General features: G+C 35.6%; 2 protein-coding genes across 2 annotated transcripts; both read left to right on the forward strand.

The window, feature by feature from the left end:
- The first annotated feature begins 1,754 nt into the window (after positions 1–1,754).
- On the forward strand, positions 1,755–4,783 carry LOC135074091 (uncharacterized). Its single transcript, XM_063968397.1, has 6 exons — positions 1,755–1,887; positions 1,996–2,038; positions 2,365–2,468; positions 2,791–2,883; positions 3,249–3,343; positions 3,763–4,783. Exons 1-6 carry the CDS (start codon positions 1,861–1,863, stop codon positions 3,947–3,949), a joined length of 549 nt encoding a protein of 182 aa, XP_063824467.1. The 5' UTR covers positions 1,755–1,860; the 3' UTR covers positions 3,950–4,783.
- A 13,289-nt stretch (positions 4,784–18,072) lies between these two features.
- LOC135074092 (uncharacterized) lies at positions 18,073–22,162 on the forward strand. The gene is made up of 6 exons (XM_063968398.1): positions 18,073–18,216; positions 18,353–18,404; positions 18,974–19,068; positions 19,901–19,990; positions 20,650–20,747; positions 21,213–22,162. Exons 1-6 carry the CDS (start codon positions 18,190–18,192, stop codon positions 21,415–21,417), a joined length of 567 nt encoding a protein of 188 aa, XP_063824468.1. The 5' UTR covers positions 18,073–18,189; the 3' UTR covers positions 21,418–22,162.
- Positions 22,163–22,849: the final 687 nt, after the last annotated feature.

Here is a 22,849-nt window from a genome sequence, read left to right on the forward strand (position 1 = left end):
ATTGAGTTTCTGACGCTGTAACGTATAGAGTCCCATTACGTAATGCCAACGTACTCCCCTGGGTGACGACATATTAGATATTGTTACAGCAAGTAAAACGTACAGACGACGGAATGTTAACGTAAGCACTGTGGCATCTGGCATTTTATAATTATGATTATAATAGGTTGGATTTTGAAACAAACTATTTAAATGTAGGTATATAACTCAAAGGTGACTGACTGACTGAGTATAGTGATCTATCAACACACAGCCCAAACCACTGGACGGATCGGGCTGAAATTTGGCATGTAGGTAGATGTTATGACGTAGGCATCCGCTAAGAAAGGATTTTACGATACTCCACCCCTAAGGGGGTAAAACGGGATCCACGCTTAAGAAGTCGCGGGCGGCCGCTAGTTGCCTGTATAAAGCTCAAAGATAAATTACTTATTTTTAGCGTTATTGTCATGTAAAGAGTAAATTTATTAATGTTTTACAGCTTTCCCCGTCAGTCAATCGAGATAACCACAGAATTAGAAGAATTACGGTAAATACTGGTTATTGACCAAAGTCAAAGTCAAATTCAAAATTTATTTTTATTTGTATAGACTATTAAATAGTTCTTACAAATCGTCAAATATTTTGCTCTTAAGGAGCCTCTACATGTCTCATAATCTTTTTACCCTACCACAGCGCTTCGAGACCAACATTTGGCAAGTGCTGAGAAGAAGCGCCGCAACACACTCAGTCACCACTGTCTGCCGGTTAATATAAATAAATAGAAAAAGCAGTAGTAGGTACATTTGATTCAGGAGCAGTTCACTGAATTTACCACGCATTCTTGTATGGTGTATCTTATAACACACATACTCGTATATCTTATAACCACATTGTCATATTACACAATTTATGTCCTTATTAGGATTACAATACAATCTGATCGAGCTAACTGCGCACCACGCTGAAATGCGACTCTCTCTCCCACTTACTCGCAAACCTCCCCACATTCACCCCATCCGTATCAGAGCGTTGATGTGACGTCACGGCCGCTAGGTGTGCTGTTAACTCAATCTAGTTGTATCAACCTGCTACGAAATCACACATTCAAATCTATTTTAAAGGATTTTTGGATTTTTAATTTTAAAATCACGTCCTAGTTGAGATAAAAAACGAATGTATTTATTTACGGATGTAAGTCTTGCAATTTTATTCTCTTTATGAGCCATATAAATTCTGAGAACGTACAAGAGGTTATCAGTGTACTCTGGGGAATTCTAATAAGATAACAAATAGGGCCACAGTCACATAGCTGAAAGACTAGTAATGCCCCTAACTTTGTTCATGTATATCCCTCTTCGGGATGTAGGAACGGGATTTTCAAACCAAGTTTTTAATTCTTTCTTTTCTCTAAATTTATCGAGCATTTTTTGAAATCGTAACACTGCGCGCTTAAACTTTCGTTGTAACAAATTAACTGGCCAGTATCTGTGCAAGACATATTTTTTCAGAAAAACAAATAAACAAAACATTGTACGAAAACATAGTTAACAAAAAATATTACAGAAAACACATTTTTTTGAAGAAGTCCATCGGCCTAAGGTCTGGAATTTTTAACAATATTTTTTATTACATAATAAAAATTCATGAACATACAAATTGTCACACACAGTTCTGTTTAAACGCTTGGAATTACAGAAACAGCCTCAAAAGTATTGATAAGAAGCACAATAATGAACAGGAAAATGAATTCTTATATAAAAGCACTGAACTTCCACTCTCTACACCATTAAAGCCACGGAACCAATTCCGACGCGACGTCTGGATTGTTAATTAATTAATAAATTATAATAATTGTTGTTTACAATAACATTACGGAAAATGGCGTCGATCACATTTGTTTTTGCGGTAATTATTGGTCCACTATAAATAAGACAATTTGACCTAATTTTTGTCTTTTCTAATGATTTATTAGTTCTACAAATAATTTTAATTTAATTTGTTTTCATTTTTCAGGTAAACTTTCTTTTGGTGTGTTTCGTGCATTTAAGTTATTGTGGTAAGATTTTTTTTGTTTATGTAATTATTTTGTTTACTTTGCATATTTTAATTTGCTTTCTTTTTATTAGATTCCTATAGTTCATTGTTTTATTTTTTCAACTGGATTTTTAAACTTCATTTCTACGTTCTCGGGTGCCATATTAACTTTAGCATGTATCAATTGTTAGTAGCAATGATTTTGTAGTTACGGAAGAGCTTCTTCTGACGCAGGTTTAAATGCACTTAAAAGAATGAGTCAACCTTTGTTTTTATTTATAAGAAACTTTGGTACTGAAATAAAGTTATTTATTTATTTATTTAATATTAATTTTTGTGTATTTTTAGGTACAGTCATAAAGATGCCCGCAGGTTGTGAGGACAAGCAATACTGTGAAATAAAACCCAACAATTTCCCTCAGGCCCATTTCGATGAAGTAATCAGAGATATGGTAAGTTTTATGATGATTCTATTTCACATTAGAATTTCTTAATTTTCCAGTACATCAGTTTTCAGCTCTATTACCTATATCAAAATACTGATATAGGAAAACTTACTAAATTCTAAAAACTTTTGATTCGCTTCTGAACACATTTGTTTTGTGAATCCAAAACTTTTCTTTAAACTGTAATTTTACTATTGTCACCTTTATTGCGATAACTTTTAATTGCAACTACAAGCAAGTATATTTTTAATTACTTTTAGACACTTACAGTTCTTTACGATGGTAATAATTATATAAAAGCTAACTGACTTCTAAATTGTGTTTGTAGCAAGAAAAAGAGCTGTTGAAGCCGCAACGCTACGACGATGAGCTCAAGGAACGGACGTACCACGACGAGTTCAATTGTGATACCAGAGTTAAGGTTAATACAATTTAACAACTTCCATTATTAACTTATGATTAAAGGTGACTGAGTTTCTTCCGCCACTTTTTCTCAGCACAGCCCATTATGTTGTCCCGAAGGTAGAGCAAGCTATTTGGGACGTGTCTAAGCGCCGTGTGTATTTGTATATTGAAAAGTCACAAACATTTATTAAGAAGAAAGCTGTTAATTAGTTTTTACAATAAGAGTTGATGGATTAATTTGCAGTTCATTTATTAAACTACAAATGATGCAAATATTTTTGACTATGGTTAAAAAAGTAATACTTATTCGTATTTTATTTTTTCTTCGTCGCCGTCGTTTAATACAAAACCATAACTTAATATTTTAATGATTGTTTACAGGTAATTCGTCCGTTCATAATCAGGACCAACGCCACGATGAAGTTTGTGCTTCAAACCAACATATTTGAGCAGAGGATCAAGCAAACAGAATGCCTGTAAGTGTCACTGTATTATTTTCGCAGGAAAATACGCCTTACGCATTAGATATTTAGTGTAATTAAGTTAAAAAACAAAATAACCCAGATGATGTTAATGATTACGAATTAAATTAGCTAAAAAATAAAGAAAGAAAAAGTTAATTTATGTTAGTCTTTGAAGTTTTAAAGGTTCTTATTCTTGACTCTAGTTATGAACGTAAACATAAAGAAGATATTTTGATAACTTCAGTTTTTAGATTCTACGTTTTAACTCGGTCAAAATCCATCCAAAAAACACCAGTTATTATTATAGTTACGGTTAAAGTAAGGTGCTTTTCAGCCTTTTATTCTTAGTTTCAGCTTTACTGAAATACCTTGTAGAGCTAATAAGATATTATGTTCTTCTTCTGTAGTTATTTTATTGTTCTCTTCCACAGAAACCAAGGCTCAGAGTGTTTCAAGGGACTAGCTGGATTGGGGTACGCTGCTTCATGCACACCTACTATCGGAACCATCAAGATGTATTTATACGACCCTCTGGTAGCTGACGAGAAGGAAAGGCTCCAGTATGAGGCTGTCAGCTTCCCAGCGTGCTGCTCTTGCAGTTTTAAGAGCAGAATTTAAATTTGGAAACATGCTGATTACTTTAGAACAAGTCAATTATAATGCAAGTGACGGAGAGTTCTTGAATACGCCTTCGAGCCTTTTTTGATGATCAATGTCTGATGTTAAATGCACATAAAGTCTGCATAAAGAGTGGGACCTGCCTACCTTTGGCTTGAAAGGCTCGGCAGATGAGTTGCAGTCTACGCAAGGAAAAATACACGCAGCGTGTAGATGGGATGTCGAAAGTTTTCGGATCTACCACTTTCGCTCTTGCAAACTTCTTGGGTGAGAGATGGTAGAAGGGAATAGCATGCAATGGTTGTATCACAATGATTCGCTTCGAGAACTTATCCTTGAAGATTTTTGGCGACATTTTGCGTAGGTACATGCAAAGACGCATGTAGCGCACTATTTCGAACACTGAAACGAATGTCTAATGATGAAAAGTTGTGCCTAATACAAAAAATGTCATCATTTGCGTACATTCTCCCTCATATATCCCAGTATAGACTAATTAAATATTAATTAATTTTAAATTTTACTGCCTGACTGTAGAAGATATGTTTATTTATTTAAAAATGTAACTTATTTAGACAACATTTATTGAAATAAGGTTATACCCCACCAATGACTCTTTAGATTTAAGCCGCATTTAATGTAACCAAAACTTTTTAGTTATAAGTACTATGATTAAAACGACTGATAGTTTGTAATCTAGGATTATATACGATAAAGTAAAATTATTTTAATAAAATGTTAATAACTTAAACACTTTGTTATATTTTAATTATGTTTTAGTAGTCCCATCCCTTATTAAAGGTCTCACAAAGACCTCTTTCCGCAGAAAATTAATATGAAGTTTTATTTATTTATTGAAATAGATACACCAACGACATATAACTTTACATATAACAATAATACAGTGTTGAGTAGGTACAATATTAAAATATATGCCTTTACAGGTGGATACATCATTTGCCAATATCGAACGTTGACTCGAGTATTTTGTTTTCATAAACTAAATTCATCTTTGACTACGACTTATAAGGTGTAGACTTTTCTTAATATGGTAGATATGTTACTGTAAAACCTCGAATTGCAGTAAATCCTAAGATATTCAAGTAAAACCTAAGATCTACCAATTCCTAATGGTAAATGTCCCAAAAGGTTTGCGATTCGAACTCTTACCACCATTTCGTTGGTAAATCTTAGGATTTACATTAATGGCACGGTAAATGTTGAAAAACAAAACATGTCATAACGTTCTCAGGGCATCTCATCATCATCATCATCATCAGAAATTACTTCAATTGGAAAAAATCGAATCTATCTTAATATTGAAGTTGCCCTCTTTGTATTTCTAGTCGCTCACTTAGTAATGTAATCGCACGGACAGAACTTTAATATCTGAAATGGATTAAACATATCCCACTCTTTGTAAGCTCGTTCTGCATTTGATTATTAATCAATATTCGTCGTTAGTTAAGTTAATTTTTCGCTTACTCAAATTCATACCGCTCAAGTTATTAAAACAGTATGCCATCGTCAGTCGCTAAGTTATTTTTTAGTCGATCGTTTTATAATTCCCCATTAAGAATTACTCATTGTTTTAGTCCTAAAACCAACATCTACCAGCTGACAGAGGTAAAACCTCGAAAAAATCGTCGTATTTCAGAAATACTTACATTTACCAACTCATGTCGGTAAATCCTAAGACTTACACTTAAATCTTAAGATTAACCGTAGTTCGAGCTTTTACAGTAACAGATATATGATAAAAAATATTAGTCTAGGTATAGGAAAAACAAGATAAAGATGTATGCCGAAGAAAGTTTTGGGTTGCGTATCTACTTGATGACTGAATGGCTGAATGAATTGAAGAAGGTCACTGCAGAGTCTTCACTGCAGGAGCACCTCTCCAATTTACCAGGAGTATTTGGCATACATTCTTCTCGAAGGTAGGTATCATAAAAGGCGAGCGGAGGGACAAATCGCATCCGGTATTTATGTACTTTAAGATTTAACGAAATCAATTTGGAAATTTTGTGTTTGACACTATGAATCAAGGCGCAAAAAAGGGCGTGTGAAAAGACGTCAATTTATATTTAATATCAATCGATGAGCAACGAGCTCGATCATAAAAGACTCGGTAGTTTCGTTGACGTCATACTTTTTCCGTGCCGTACCGTTTGAGGTCAGACACCTACCAAGCTGTCACGAGGTGCGCAGGAGACTACGTGCGTTAGTCACGTCACACCTTGGCAGGTATAAATACTGGCCTGTAAAAGACACCCAAAACTTGATATTGAAATCGATTCAAGATGTGGTTGAATTTAAATATTCAAACCAATCAAAGTAAAAAGTCTGTGCTTGAGTTTGAATCGATTTTTGAACGGTCGCATTGTTTCGTAAAGAACATTAAGCTGAAATATTTCCCGAAATCTTTTCTTTTTCATTCTTTTTCTTCTTCTTCTTTTCGTGTCGACAACAAACCTACACAGTGTCAGCCCAAAACTCCGCCACAAGAGTGGCGTTGTCAGCAGCACTCATCAAATTTTTCATTCATTTTCCACAATTTTAAACTTGATTCATTTCCATAATATAGCTATTTCCTTATATTGTAAGAACGATAATACCTATAATATAAAGATCAATGATATAAGTAAACAGGAAATTGTTATACGTAAGAGCGAAAAAATAAAAAAATCATATGGGCTTTCCGTGAAAGGAATGACTCTCATTTTTCTCTTACAGCCTGTTTAGGTAAGTACACTATACTCGTACACATAAATATTTACCACAGGGTCATATTAATTTAATTAATTGTATAGTACAACTACAGTTTATGATGTGATCGAATCAGAACTGAGGACGCCGGATGTTTGCAGGAAAATCAAAGTACGAGTAATTGACATAGTCCGTAGAATTACCAAACTTTCAAGTAGCAGTGGGCGGGGCACAAAGCTGCAGTCCTGATGACCGTTGGGGCAGAAAAGTTCTTAAGTGGACAATAGAAAAGTTCTTGAGGGCCGGAAGACTCTCCCACTAGGTGGACCGACGATCTAGTTTAAGTCGCGAGAAGCACCTGGATGCGAGCAGCACAAGAGACGTCGTTGTGAAAATCTTTGGGGAAGGACTTTGTCCAGCAATGGACCGAAGAATTCCAAACCCTATTGATAATCCAATCATCAATCCTAAGTCTGCCGCTATAACAACAATGTTAACAGCATTGTTGTGTTCCGGCTGTTAAAGTTAAGATAGCCAGTTCCTCCGCGGTTGAGGATTCCGGGTGAAGCTCGCTTCCACCTTCGGCCTGATCATCACTTACCATCAGGTGAGATAAAGGGCAAGAGCTTCCTCGTTGTGGATAAAAAAAAAACAAATTGTCGGTGGTATCTAATCGATATCTGTAGGAACAGAGAATCTATAATATCAATTTATGATTAGTTTACTGATTCTAAACTAAATAGGGTAACGGCACCAGTGGTCAGCCTCATAACAGTTTTTTGAAGTTTTGACAATTGCCATTTCTACAACAATCGTCGAATAAAAAAACGTACAACATGTATGGATTTATTGTTTATTGTAGTTTCGAATCAACGTTTATCAAAAACAATAATTCTCTTAGTAAAATATATAATTAATTTTAAACAAAAAATGGCCCGGTGTCCCAGTGAACAGCCTCTAAAAACCAATAAACAGCCTTGTTGAACCCAGTGTTCAGCCTATAGTAAGTATAACTAATAATGAGATCAAAATAAACAATTTTATATCAAAATCAACGATATTAATCACATTTTTATAGCAACGATTCACTTAGCACAAAAAAATGTATATCGCACATTATACAAATATTATTTTAAACATACTATTGCAATCTCTTTGTGTCTTCTTATTTTCTAGGAACTTCTTATTACTTACCATAAAAACAGCAATATTTCTTTAAAAAAAAATCAACGATATTGGTATATAATATGTCCTATTGATGTATCTATAATCCACTAGTATTGTGGTTCTTCACTTCTAATCTCTAAAAAGAAACGAGTTTTTGCCATTCGGCAGTTTTAGCTAAAAAAAAGTGAACAATAATAACTTTTGGATATGAATACACATTATACCATTATTTCAGGTAAAACTTAACTAAAATGAAGTATTACTTATAGATTTACACACAAACATTCGCATTTTATACTTAAAATATTATTTCAATAACATCGTGGCTGAATACTGGATCATTGAGACCCAGTGGTCAGCCGCTTGAAAAAATATTTTGAAATGCGGCTGACCACTGGGTTTTCTAACAATTAGGAAATACTTGTCTCACTAAATATGTAAATATAAATTTAACGGTTTTAATGGCTCGTTTTGCTTTTACTGTTAAAAAAAAATAGAAAAACCCAGTAATCAGCCCCGGGGGCTGTCCATTGGATCTTTCATAAAAAATCAGTATCCAATGGTCAGCCCCTCAAATTTTTAAGTAAAAAAACAATATTTTTTATCAAATTTCATAAAATTAAATGCAGTAAGTAATGTATAAAGTTATTATCTATAAAACACAATCACATTTCATACTAAAATATGTTATTTCTCACCTTTCAAAAGAGCACCACGTGAAACAAAAAATATGGCGGACATGACACTTCTGCTCTTGTCGGCGGACAGCACCTGTATGAACGTGTTTACTTCTCTCCCCTGACCCCCTGCCGCTCCTATCGCATGATGCATGAACCAATAAGGAAACAGAGCTTCTATTTAGGTGCGCGTGTTTTGGTTATTTTGATTACAGCGATATTTATGGCCAATAAACAACGCAATAGGCTGATCACTGGTTCCTGGCTGACCACTGGTGCCGTTACCCTATAAATAACTCAAAGATGACTGACTGACTGACATAGTGATCTATCAACGCAAAGCCCAAACCACTGAACCGATCGGGCTGAAATTTGGCATGCAGGTAGATGTTATGACGTAGGCATCCGCTAAGAAAGGATTTCACGAAACTCCACCCCTAAGGGGGTAAAACGGGATCCACGCGTACGAAGTCGCGGGCGGCCGCTAGTATTTTAATAAGTTACAAGAGCACAATAAGGAAATTAAAGCATTTGATTAAAGTAGGAAAGATTAAGCTTTGCTTGTAAATTATCAGGTCTGGAGTAGACTAGACTAGTAATCTGCCATTTTAGTAGAGAAATTATGCAAAGTGACTCTTTCCTGTACAATTGACAGGTGAAAATTACAATACCTGCTACCAGTATGGTATTTTACGCCTAATAATTACTACTAGGTTCATAATAAAAAATAAGAAATTGTCCCATGCTGTACGTACGTACTTGCTAGCGCCATCTAGTGAAGAACCCAGACATCTCTGATTCATCTCTCAAAATTCATGATTTAGTGCACTTTAGTCTCTAAATAAACCCATATTATTAACCGTGATAATAAATTGCCTTGTACAATATCAATAGGATGTTGGCCTTCCCCCTTTATATGGAATCGACTCATGGAATGCTTCGATTTATTAATTGTTTTACTTTTATATAATAACTTTTTGCTTCTAAAGGGGCAAGGTCTTCCCCTATTGTGGGATTAGAATTAAATTCCCAATGAATATGAAATTATTTTTGTTGTTTTTATTGTATAGTAGTAGTTGCAGTGTGGGTAGGTTAAGAATAAAACTACACTTGAATTTGAAAAAATATAGCATTTGAGCGGTTTGTTATTATTTTATTTTATTTTAACTTCATTATTTTCTGTACCTAGTTTCATTTAATACATAAATGAAACGAGCTTGTCTGTTGCGTGCACTTGCTGCTTATTTATTATAAAGTGTATTCTGTATTTTTCTTATAAGTGAATATAATTGTATTCTTTTAGAAAAATAAATATCTAAAACCAAACCAACCAAATAAACCATAATAAACTAGCTTCGTACGCGTGAAAACCCGTTTTCGCAACATTTTTCATTATTTCTTTGCTCCTATTGATCGTAGCGTGATGTTGTATAGCCTATAGCCTTCCTCGATAAATGGGCTATCTAACACTGAAAGAATTTTTCAAATCGGACCAGTAGTTCCGGAGATTAGCGCGTTCAAGTAAACAAACAAACAAACTCTTCAGCTTTATAATATTAGTACTCAGAATACGGAACAAACCAGAAACCGTCAACGGGCGTAAATGTGTATCCATATAAATTACTCCAAATCGCATTAGTTTGACTTTAGAGCAATTAGTCAATGGCCAGCGCGCGCATTGTTTACATATCCGTCAGATTGACACTTAATAATTAAAATATGCCGTCTTGTGCCGTTTCAACATGCAAGAATGTTCCTGGGATTACGAAGAAAGTGCATGGGATCACGTTTCATGTGTAAGTAGCACATTTCCAATTCATTTTAATTAAATAATAATTTTCAAAAAAAATCACGGTTACATTTTGTAAGTGTTGCCACAGATCAACGGAATATTTTACCCAACTTTTTTTAATATTAAATTATATTTGTTTATAAAAAATTCACGCGTTTATTTTGTTAGCGTTACTACAGAATAATGGAATATTTTACCCACCTTTTTTGTTTTAATTAATTGTTAGTGTAATTTATTCCGTGACAACCTGATTAATTCAATATAATGTATTAAATTTATTTTTACTATTTCTCCATAAATAATGAGGACCAAATTTAGATATCATAATAAAATATATGACTGTATACATTTTAGCTTTCCAGTTGACGAAGTAAGGAAATCAGAATGGACAAAAATAATTCGAAGAGCACGGCTAGATGATTTATATTATACATTTACGTATATTACACTATTTAGTAGAAATAAATTCATCTACACTTAGTTACTTTAGAATAACAATTAAATTCAGAGGTAGATAGGTACTTATTTCGCTTTATTACATTTTACTTGTTTAACATCTCTATAAAAAAAAATACGTAATTTTACCCCAAAAATGGGAGTGTCACACGGCGCTGGTAACACTAAAGCGGGTGGAGGGGCGCGGGCGGGGAAGTATTTTGGACACAACTTGCCGCGTAGAAATGTTATTGAACACTCCTTCTGGTTTGTTCCGTATTCTGAGTATTAGTATAGATTCATCCTACCTATCCTGCAACCTGCAACGTATATCAATACACAAAGATATTTTTCACGCGTGTCCTATTGAATCCAGAAGGTAATAAATAATTTAATGATATTATAGGCTTGAAACAAAATAAAATTTTCAATTTTTGGAACAACAGACATCAACGGGATCCCAAATAAATAATAAAATAAAATAATTACTTTTCATAATCGCATAGAAAACAATGTTCTTACTCATATTCCACTGAGAATCATTACTACGAAAATATTTAGGTGTTTTTGTAAGATCTTGCAAGTGCACACTGTAAAATGAAGTATTGGGAATAGTTACAATAACATGAAACAATAAAATGTAGGAATAAAAATTAAATTAATAATACACAGGTGTAGGTACATACTTTCTACAGAATATTGCCCTGCATTTCTTTTTTAGTGGTTTTTACCAAATGAGGGTTTTTGCGTATGAAAGATCCGCTAGATGGCGGGACGTGGATGTGGGGTCTGACTGCTGCGTGATTGGTGGATTTTGACATATCTGTCAATGTCATGTCAAAAATAACCAATCATGCAGCATTTGGACCTCGCGTCTACGTATTGCCATCTGGCAGATTTTTCATTCGCGAAAACCTTCATTGGGTTCCATAGAAAATCATCATCAATCATCAAGCAGTCATCGTGATTCATGATATCATCTCTCCATTCAAACCCAGAGTACAACATGTACTGTTATAACAAATGACTCAGTTAATAATAAAGCATTGGGGAAACCATATCGTACTACGCTTATAGAGTCTAATTCATAGGAATATGACATTCTTATCTCTAAGGAAAACGCAAGGTCATAATTTATTTATTTATGAATAGCGACGTTTTACCTGAAAATAAAACGTTTATTAAACATACTTACCTTATTCGAAGCCTTTATAATGAGAGTAGTGTCTGTCTTTTCCTGTTTGAGTACTAGTTTTGACGTATAATCTGCCCACGTGACTTCCGCTCCGGTCCCCCACCGCCTAAGCACGCCTCAATTAACGACACTAGCGCCACCAACGGTAGCTCGAAACTAGGTTTCGATATTCTCGCCATTGTGTTTTATGACACCAGGTAGATTTAAAAAGTAGGCTTCGAATAAGGTAAGTATGTTTAATAAACGTTTTATTTTCAGGTAAAACGTCGCTATTAAACAGTACTGTACCGTTATTCGAAGCCTTTATAATGAGAGACGTGTCTATTATCTCCTGGTGGCGCTGTGTAATCGCCAATGTGATCAATTGAAGAATAAGACATTGATCAGTGAGAAATGTTATGAATTAGTTAGAACTTTAGCTTATCTGTCTACTGAGTGGTAATGAACTGTGTGTAGGTACATTATAATATTTTACAGAACGCAACCTGCATCTGCATCTCCGTAAATTCACGTCTAATGCATCGTTTATTAACAACTATGTAATAATGAACTATCGGTTACTTTACGTCATGTAAAAGGCGCAAAAGCTACGTCCACCCTCACTCACAGTATCAGACCGTTGGATGAATTTAATAAGCTTCGGTAGGAGTGAATAATTATTAGGTATGGATAAGAATATTCACTGGTACAGTTAAGGTCGCTTGCCGATAGCGGGCGTTTGATGATCTCCAACATTTCCCACATTTAGGTATCAGCTCGTATTTTAATATTTATAAACCTTTACAGGACCGTAGCCTAGGTGGACGGTGCGTAATGAATAGGTGACAATAGCTAGCCGGCTATGTATAGGTACGATACTTTTGTATTGCCTGAGTATTCCGCGTTATCGCTGTTCGCTAGGGATAGCGAAGTTTGAGTCGGAATTGATAAAATTTATAATAATACAGACTTTCCTAGTACAAACTTAGTAAACTTTGCGGTTTACAAACGTCGGTGCTGTGGTAAGACTGTGCGACCATTATCTTTAGGGCTAACAGTGATAACTTGTCAGCTAGATCAGCTTATTGACGGTTAGTCAACCAGCTTAATTCAGAGCAATCTTAATATGTAATTATGTATTATTGTAATTACAATTTTATAATAATAGGGCTGAACAAGAGTTTGTTTGCATCAACACAAAAACTATCTTTGTGTTGGAGTCCTTTAACCACGAATTCTATAAAATCATAATAACATCATTCTACCACCAATAGTAGCGGAGCATCAATAAGAATGTTGCGAAAGCGGGAAAAGTTATGCAAACGAAGTCGCAAGCACAGCTAGAATTAAATGATAGTTTCGTAGCCGATCTAAACCTTATCAGGTTTCATCAAGGCCCTTAGGGTGGGCATCGGATTTAATTTCGAATGCTTTATTTTCATCACCCTGAATGTTGTTGGACGATCGCTCATTTGCACGATGTAATAATATTTATGTAAAAATATTTATGTAATGATGTTTGTGTAACACTAAGTTTTATATCATCGCCAATGTCACTCATGATTCATTGAAGTGTACATACCTAAGTTGCCAGTAGGTAGGTAAGTACTAATTTTTGTGACAATAGTCAGCAGAGACAAATTACTTTATTGACCTAGCGAGTCGGGTAGGTATTAGAATATTTCACGAGGCTGTTGTACTTAAAACAAGTTAACACGTAAACAGTTGTGTGTGCCACAACATTTTGCTTGTGACTACCTTCGTTACAGTATAATAATTGATGGATTTAAATCACATCAAATACGAATTTTGTTAATTGTACTATGTAGGTAGGCGAAGGACTTTCGGCCCCAAGCAAAGAGCTTAAGAGTGCGGCACATTATCCAAAATTAATTCCAACCATGTTTATGTACTTCTGTGTGACCCTAAGGTCACAGTGATAATTGGAAAAATCAGAGTTAAATTACTTTCTTGGACTGAAGGTTTTGATTTATTCCCTTTAACTCCTCGTAAAAGTCGTTCATATTCATACGACAATTTTTATTGAACCACAGAGGTGCACAAAAGGTCGAATTAACAATATGACATGGTGTCATATGACATTAATAATAAATTATATTTATTTACTTAAATTAAGTAGACAAGACGTAGTCATTGACACTATAATAGGGCACACGGAAAGTTCAGTTAAGAGACTGAAGACTTGTGTGACTTTTGGTATGCAATCTTTTCTCCAACGAATGTAATGGCTTGTATAAATGAGAAAATAACAAATTGTAGTATGTAAACCTACGCGGTTTAATATATATTTAGTTTTCGTTGTACAGTGAAATTCAATTGCGAAATGCGTTACCATGCAGCGTGCCCAATTTGTTTTAAGCTCAGTAAGCTTTATACTTTTGGTTATTGTGGATCATAAGTATTTGGTATTGGGTGCCATGAGCGCCTCAAGTTGGCGGTTAAAATGCTCTTTGCCTCACGCAAATCATGAATTGTAGTGTTATAACATGAGAAGAGCCAATGCTTTAGGATTTGTAACGTTACGTGACTCGATCTGTATGTTTTTGGTAACCGAGACTCGGTTAGGCCATTTTGTATTTATGGAGTTCACCTTTTACTGTTACTAGTTTGTAAGACTGTTATTATTTTGTTTATTTATTTTATATAGGTAAGGACCGACTTCATTGTGTTTATTATCCAGACTTGTGTGCTTTTATTACAATAGGGGCATGGGTTATATCTGACCCCAAAGCAAGGATGGGTCCTGAGTTACCCCAGAATGAAGTCGTCCCATAGGTAAGGGCGCGAATGTCGCGACTCTTTCTGTGCGAATCAATTGCCGTCAGAACATTTGCATGAGTCTGTCGGTGTACTATAGGTATGTATAGCAGACAAATACTTATTTTAGTATTCAGTACTTTGTGGTACCCGCCAAGCGTCTATGAATGTATACCTTATTCAAAAGACTATCAGGTCAATAGTTGTAACTTTACTATGCAGAGGCTGCATAAAGGCTTAAGTTTATTTAATTTCTCCAGGCGTTAACTGTTCGGTACCAAAAATTCAGGACGCATATCTGCGGCCCCGATTAATTAACATCCTTCAAGATTCTGAAGGTTTAGGGCGATGCCCTTGTATCATCTCGGCAGTAATGAAAAAAAAGCCAAACTGACACGAATCGAGTAATTTTTGCGTAATCTCATGATCTCTGTCTCCACCTTTTACCCATGGCAGGTCTTAAATAGCTTACTTTTGTCATGAAATAAAGCATTTTAATTAGGGTTCCATAAACCTTGAAAATTATGAGGATTTGGGGCGATGCCCTTATGTCCTCCCGGCAACATTACTTTAATTTTGCCGTGCAAAATAGAATTCAGACCATTTTATAGTTGTGCGGATTTAGGGCGAAGCCCTCATGTCTACTCGGCAACTTTACTTATTTTCGTTTGCCGTGGAATAAGGCGTTTGGGTTCTATAACTCTTCAAAAATTATGAGGATTTAGGACGATGCCCTCATGTCTTTGAACCGCAAATACAAACGAGCGAGGTTGCTTGGCTCGAAATGTAATGATTTGAGTCCGATTCTCCTTGGGTAATCTCCTATCCCAGAGGGATGAGGGATAACATGAGAGTTTAGAGCGATGCCCTAAGATCTCTCGACGTAAATAAAAATGAGCGAGGTTGCTCGGCTCGAAATGTAGTGATTTGAGTCCGGTTCTCTTTGGGTAATCTCCTATCCCAGTGGGATGAGGGATAACATGAGGGTTTAGAGCGATGCCCTAAAACCTCTCGACGTAAATAAAAATGAGCGAGGTTGCTCGGCTCGAAATGTAATGATTTGAGTCCGATTCTCTTTGGGTAATCTCCTATCCCAGTGGGATGAGGGATAACAAGAGGGTTTGGACCAATGCCTTACTAAGACCTCTCGGTGTAAATAAAAATGAGCGGCGTTGCCTGGCTCAATATGAGACTCCTTGAGTGTTTGAGTTTTCTCCTATCCCGGTGGGATGAGGGAGAAAAGGTTCTGGCTCCTGGTTTTTTTTTTTTTTTTTTTTTTTTTTTTTTTTTTTTTTTTTTTTTTTCCTGTTTGCTCCAAGAGAACTTACCCTCGCTACAGGATTATGCTGCTGCGTTTTGGTTACACTGCCATCTAGCTTGCCGAGTAGCCAGTTTGAGTTTTCCACTGTAGGTATTTAGCATAAGGCGAAATCTCAGATCGATCTGCGGAGCAGAGTTGCGATCGTATTGCTGCCGAAAAATTTTCCAGACGCCGCTAGCATCAAATAAACTGCGTATCAGGCTGAATAGACGATGTTCATCCTTCACCGTTTATTACACAGACTCACTGTTTATCTACACAGTAACAGCATAGCGTTTTCCTGAAATCATAGTTTAAGAAAACCACAAAGGTATTATTATACCTACGTACCGTATCCTAATAGGACAAACTGCACACTTCACTCTTGTGTTATAAGCCATTCGTTAGACTTCCATAATGGCGGTAGAATAGGTACGTCGGTACGCTACCCTACCGAGTGGAAGTTTTCATACTTTCCCCGGATGCATATTGATAAAGGTAGTTTACCGTTTATTTATTTTGTTGATTTATAAATCAACACAATCCGTCCGATGGAATTCGTATGTCTGAAATGGTATTGGTAAGTTGGTACTTACAGCTTATTGTAGCAAGCAATCACATCTTGCGACTATCACATTACACCACACCATCCTTTGATTTGACCTCTACGCCAACTCTTGCTCCTCTTCTGCACGTGGACATAATATTTCCTCTTTCCTTTTGAAAATAAAGACATCTAACGGAAAACCCTTAGGAACAAACACAGCTAAAAAGGAGTGTTATACCGTTAGGAATGAACATTGCTAAAAAGGAATATTAGTTTTAAAACACATCTAACGAAAACCGTTAGGCACAAACATTGCTAAAAAGGAATGTTAGTTTTAAAACACATCTAACGGAACACGCCGTCAGGTACGAACATTGCTAAGAAGAAAAGTTAGCTTAAAAACATATCTAACGAAAAACCGTTAGAAACAAACATTGCTAAAAAGTAATGTTACTTTTAAAACACATCTAACGGAATACCGTTAGGTACAAGTATTACTAGAGATTCTTCTCTAAAGATAATTATTTAAAATTACACTGAGTTAGATTGAATGCAATCTACCCCCGAACGGTAACACCGTTGTAAAAATAAATTACACTGCGAAATAAGTAATCACAGTAATTTTTATAAGTTTTCAGCCAGTACATAATAATTTAGAAGTACTTACATTATGATGGTAATATTTTACCTGAATCACGTCACGACTAGTACCTGTGAGATGGGTCGTGAACTAGCGGAGCTAATTCTACGACCGTCTCGAACGGGAACTAAAACACCAATGGCGAGAATATCGAAACCTAGTTTCGAGCTACCGTTGGTGGCGCTAGTGTCGTTAATTGAGGCGTGCTTAGGCGGTGGGGGACCGGAGCGGAAGTCACGTGGGCAGATTATACGTCAAAACTAGTACTCAAACAGGAAAAGACAGACACTACTCTCATTATAAAGGCTTCGAATAACGGTACAGTACTGTTTAATACGCTATTTTTTGTGGGAAATTGCCTACAACTCAAAAATTTTCAAGATTATCAGCTAAGTAACTTAATTAGTTCCGAAAAAGACCGACTGGAAAATTGGAAAGATACGATAGAGACAAGAATAATTGAGCATTGATCCTATTATGTTATTGATTGAATTTATATGTTTTGACTAATCACCGTCTTCATTATACATTTATTTCTGTAAATCTAACCAACAAGAGGCGTTTACGAATATTCCTCGTTTAACATTTACCCCTGGTAAATGATGGTATACAAAGTGTGTTTGGGATAGGGCTAGTGATAATTCAAGGCGATGTTGTGATGTCAATTTTATCGACAAAAATGCCCTATGACTAATGACTATTTATGGGAAAGGGTCTTCAGTACACTACGGTGACGTAAGGATCCATAACTACTAACGTAGTATCCTTTACGCGACGTAATATTACGTCAGATACAACACAATGTCCTATTTATCAATACTCGTGCGGGGACCGGTATGGGAAAACCAAGGCGAATGATATTTAAGTTTGTATTTATGCTTTTAAGAGCCATTCGTGGAACCATACTTGAAAGAACCGGACGTTCCTTAAATATTATTGGTAATAATAATTGGAAAACTAGTCCGATTTTAATAAAAACAGTGATTAGTGAATAAACACAGTGTCTTTAAACGTGAACAAGATGTTGGGAAAGGCTGTTATGTTTTTTGTGAGTGTTATTTTTAATATCAGAAAAACAAACATCTTAAATGAAAAGTGGAATAAAAATGTTTGTGGATAGGTACTCCTTTTCTTTCCCGAAATTCTGTGGACTGTAATAATAGCGGTGACTTATAACATTTCAGGTTGCCATTGCTACGGTATCTGCCGGGATAGCCAACAAATATCTAACAGATAGTAAGTATACGTTTTGGTTAACTACTTATTTTATAGTCCGTTTTTGCCATAGACATTTTTAAACTCATCGGACCGTTTAAAAACTAAAAAAAATAGTCCAAAGACGTAGCCAAATCCATTTCTTTTCTCGTATGACGTGAAGAAAAAACCTACTTCAATTGCACTGTATGTGATAAAAATAATTTAAGTCAAAATAATTAAAATCTAATTAGATTTTTGTTTTAAGTATTTATTGTAATTTGATATTTTTTAAACATTCGAATGCAATAAGTAATACATCGTTTGGCAGTTTTCCTTATCAAGTCGATCTGGGGGATACCCACTCTGAATCATTCACTTAAAGATACTTGCTTTTGATATAATGACCGCATTACAGCTGTTTACTATTTCAAATGCAAACATAGTAGCCATTTAAGAATGATATCTTATGTTTGCTTATTTTCTCCCAAATGTTTGGCTCTTACTACACTCACTGTAGATAGAGGTGGTGGTTATATTCTACTCTGCCGAAATCACACGGCTGGTGAATAATAAATTAATTAATTAAATAAACCGTTTTGTTATTTCAGCTGAGATGCCTCCAAATTGCGTCGGAAAGAGCTACTGTTTTGAGAAAAGTGAGAAGTATCCTCAGAAATTGATCGACAGAATCATTGAAGAAATAGTAAGTACCTACCTATAAAAATTATATCGAAATCTTTTTTTTCACTTGGGATATCACATTGTTTAGGTTCATAAAAATATAAAAAAATACTCAGCTAAAAAAATATGGGAAAAAATATTAAAGCAGAAAATATTTTTATAGAAGTTCAGAGTTTATATTTTGACCAACAAAGTTCAAACCTTTCAAAACATTATTTAAATAATGTATTATGTAGGTATACGAGAAATGTTTGTTATAATCTTTTTATGCACTAATGATGTTGTAATCTAGTCTTATCATAATAACAACACTCCAAAATTCACTGAACTGTTATATTATCTTAAACATTGGGTTTTTAATAATGATTACAGACTTTACACTTAAAAAATCTGATATTCTGTTCATCGCTTCAGTCGTTCGTTTCAGCCAAATGACGTCCATTACTAGGCAATGAAAGGATTCCCTTAACGATCGTCCAGTGTTGCCCGCATTCGTACTTCTCGCGACCTTCACCAGATCATCGGTCCACTTAGTGGGGGGCCTGCCCACAATACGTCTTCTGGCCCGTGGTCGCCGCCATAAATGTAAATCGCATCATTCTGGTTTTTTTTTAAAGAAGATTAGGTAGGTACCTATTAGCAATTTGTATTGCAAAAATTACTAATAGTCCCTTTAGCCTCTCATGTTAAGCTAATTAAGCTTGTGTTACGAGTGGGCTCACCACAATAGTCGAGCGGCGGTGGGATTCAAACCCACGCGCCGCGTTCCTTGGATCTCGAGTCGGCCAGTCCGACCACTTCACCGTTGGGCTATTGTGGATAAAAATATATGTTTATTAACATTTTTTTTTCAGGATCCACCTGTAGTGGAAGGTGGAGGCGGTATGTCCATAGCAGAACGTGGTGACGAGAATCCTAACCATGGATGTGAAAGGAAGATCGATGTAAGCTCTAATTTTATTTATTTATTTACTTATTTATATAATTCACTGTGGGCTTCCAGTTTTACTCAAGACGTCCATCAGCATTTATTTTGTTTACAACCGAATTAGATAATTAGAAAAAGAAAACCGGTTAGAAAATAGACGATCAACATGAACACTGAAGACTTTAAAAGATTTTATTTCATCTATTTTTTTTATCCACAACGAAGAAGCTCTTGGTATCTCACCTTAAATATTAATTTCATTTCCTTACTGTGAGGACGTCCTTTTGCTGAAATGATGATGATGATTGATTTCAACCTAGAATAAACAACATCTATTTTAAATTATTTATAAACAACTAGCTTTCCGCCCGCGGCTTCGGCCGCGTGGAATTTTGTCTGTCACAGAAAAACCATATCGCGCGCATACCTGTTTCAAAAACCGGGATAAAAACTATCCTATATCCTTTCCCGGGACTCAAACTACGAGTATATCTATGCCAAATTTCATCAAAATCGGTTCAGTGGTTTAGGCGTGAAAGAGAGACAGACAGACAGACCGACAGAGTTACTTTCGCATTTATAATATTAGTATAGATAGTATAGATTAAGTTTACGAAATTTTTTGTGGGTTATTTATGAATTAATAATATTAACCTAGTTCTTTCCTGATTTCAGTTCGAGCCAATTTACGAAATATTGGACAACGACGGGAAGCTCAGATTTGTAGTACAGTCGGACAGGTTTATTCAGAAGATAAGGACTGAATCTTGTGTGTAAGTTACAATATTTTTTTTCCTTTTTAAATCCTTCATTTGTTTCAGGCAAAGAAGGCCTCCCCAAGGCTTTCCATAATGAATGGTCCTGCGCTGTCCGCATCCAAGTTCTTCCCGCGACCTTTACCAGATCGTCGGTCCACCTAGTAGGAGTAGGAAATCCTTCATAGCAAGTCATAATCGACAGGATAATTTTAGATAGCGTTTTATTTAGTTGCCAGATAGTTTGCTTCCATAGGTGATAGTTAAGGATAAATCACAAAATTAACTCTATCTCCTAAACTAAGCAAAATCGTAGAACATACATGGCGGTGATTTAGATACACCTTGATGTAAGGAATCTAAATTTTAGCTTTGAACGTCAACTCCCTGGCTAAATTGTATATTATAAATGCGAACTAGGCAGGTGAAAACAATTACTCGTACTCTTGGAATGTTTATGTTAAAAATACATGTGTATTTCAGAAACCCCGGCCGCGTCACCGGTCCAGACTTCCCATACTTCGACGAGTACTTACTAAATGCTTGGAACATCAGCTGTGTTGAGAAGAGGATGGACTACAGCTTCCTCACTCTCTCCCTTGATGGCAATGGCCTGGAGGACGTAGACATCCAAGGAGGTCTACCAGTGTGCTGCTCATGCCAGTTGAATCCTCTGTCTTATTTCTAATATGACAAAGCCAAAAGTCAAAGCTTTTATTCAACTAAAGCCCATTCCAGTGCGCGTATAAAGTCCCAAATATAGCTTGCTCTACCACTTTGGGACAATATAATGGGCTGGTGCTGAGAAGAAGTGGCGGAAGAAACTCAGTCACCTTTGTCAGCCTCTTTTTCAATTAGATACAGCAATTACTTACAATTTACGTGTTGGGCTAATACATCTTGTGTCAACGTATAGATCGGTTTTGGAGTTAATAAATATGTGTAACTAAAAATAAGCTTAATCTCCTGGTACACAATCATTGTTTTGTAACCAGAAGTAAATCTAAATCTGAAATAGCCCCTTTGTAACGTAGGAATGCTGAAAACATGTATGATGTAGCATACATCATCATCATCATCATCATCATTTCAGCCACAAGACGTCCACTGTTGAACATAGGCCTCCCCCAATGATTTCCACAATGGCCGGTTGGTGGCGGCCTGCATCCAGCGCCTTCCCGCTACCTTTATGAGGTCGTCGGTCCACCTTGCGATGTAGCAAATCCAAATAGGTTTCGCATAATTCGTCGCTTGCCTCTCTAACTGACGTAACTGACATTTAGCAAAATTTTCAGGCGATTAGACAGATTGATTCGTCTTGCGAAATTGATTAAGATGGTGTAGATAACTCAGTTTCGAAAAAAATGTCAGTTAGAGAGGCAAGCGACGAAATGTTGCCCATAGGAGACCTGAGAGTCCCCCATTCGAGGCTTACCTTATGAACGGAATTTACATCTTTCACTACGAGGGATATTTATTAATTGAAAGGCTTTGTTATAATATGTAAAATGTAAAATTATATTGCTTCAAATAAAATAAATTACATTTCGTTTTGGTAGAAAATTCAAGACAAAAGAAAAAAGTGACAGTCGATGAAAAAACGCAAAAAAGTAAAAAGTATTTTCTAACCGGCCAGGCGCGCGACCAATGAGTTTGGTATGCAACCTCAAAATTGTATTCATTACTTATAGGTCATCAAAACGGACCTGAACATTTCCGCCCGCTAAAGGACATAACTCCAGAATGTCCTTTACCTACTTTGTTAAACAAAACAAGAACCAAACAATAATCAAACCCATACTATACAGTTCAAAGTTAAAGTAAACTATGTACACGATAAGCTTAACAAAAATAAACTTCCTTGCCTTCAGCGGGCATAATAGTAATAAATACTACTAAATAGTTAACGTAGCACATACTCTTAACTAAAACATACTTACTCATTGTGATTAAAAAATAATAATAATAAGTTTACTTCAACTATACAAACAAAGAGAAGTGCTACCACAAAATATTAATCATAAGAATCAAGTAATTTTAACATGCACATCACATTTACATTTCAACTTAAAATTACAATAATTAATTATTCCGCTAATGGAAACACACAAATTTTGGAC

Source organism: Ostrinia nubilalis, chromosome 8 (assembly GCF_963855985.1).
Source record: "Ostrinia nubilalis chromosome 8, ilOstNubi1.1, whole genome shotgun sequence".
NCBI classification, from domain to species: domain Eukaryota; kingdom Metazoa; phylum Arthropoda; class Insecta; order Lepidoptera; family Crambidae; genus Ostrinia; species Ostrinia nubilalis.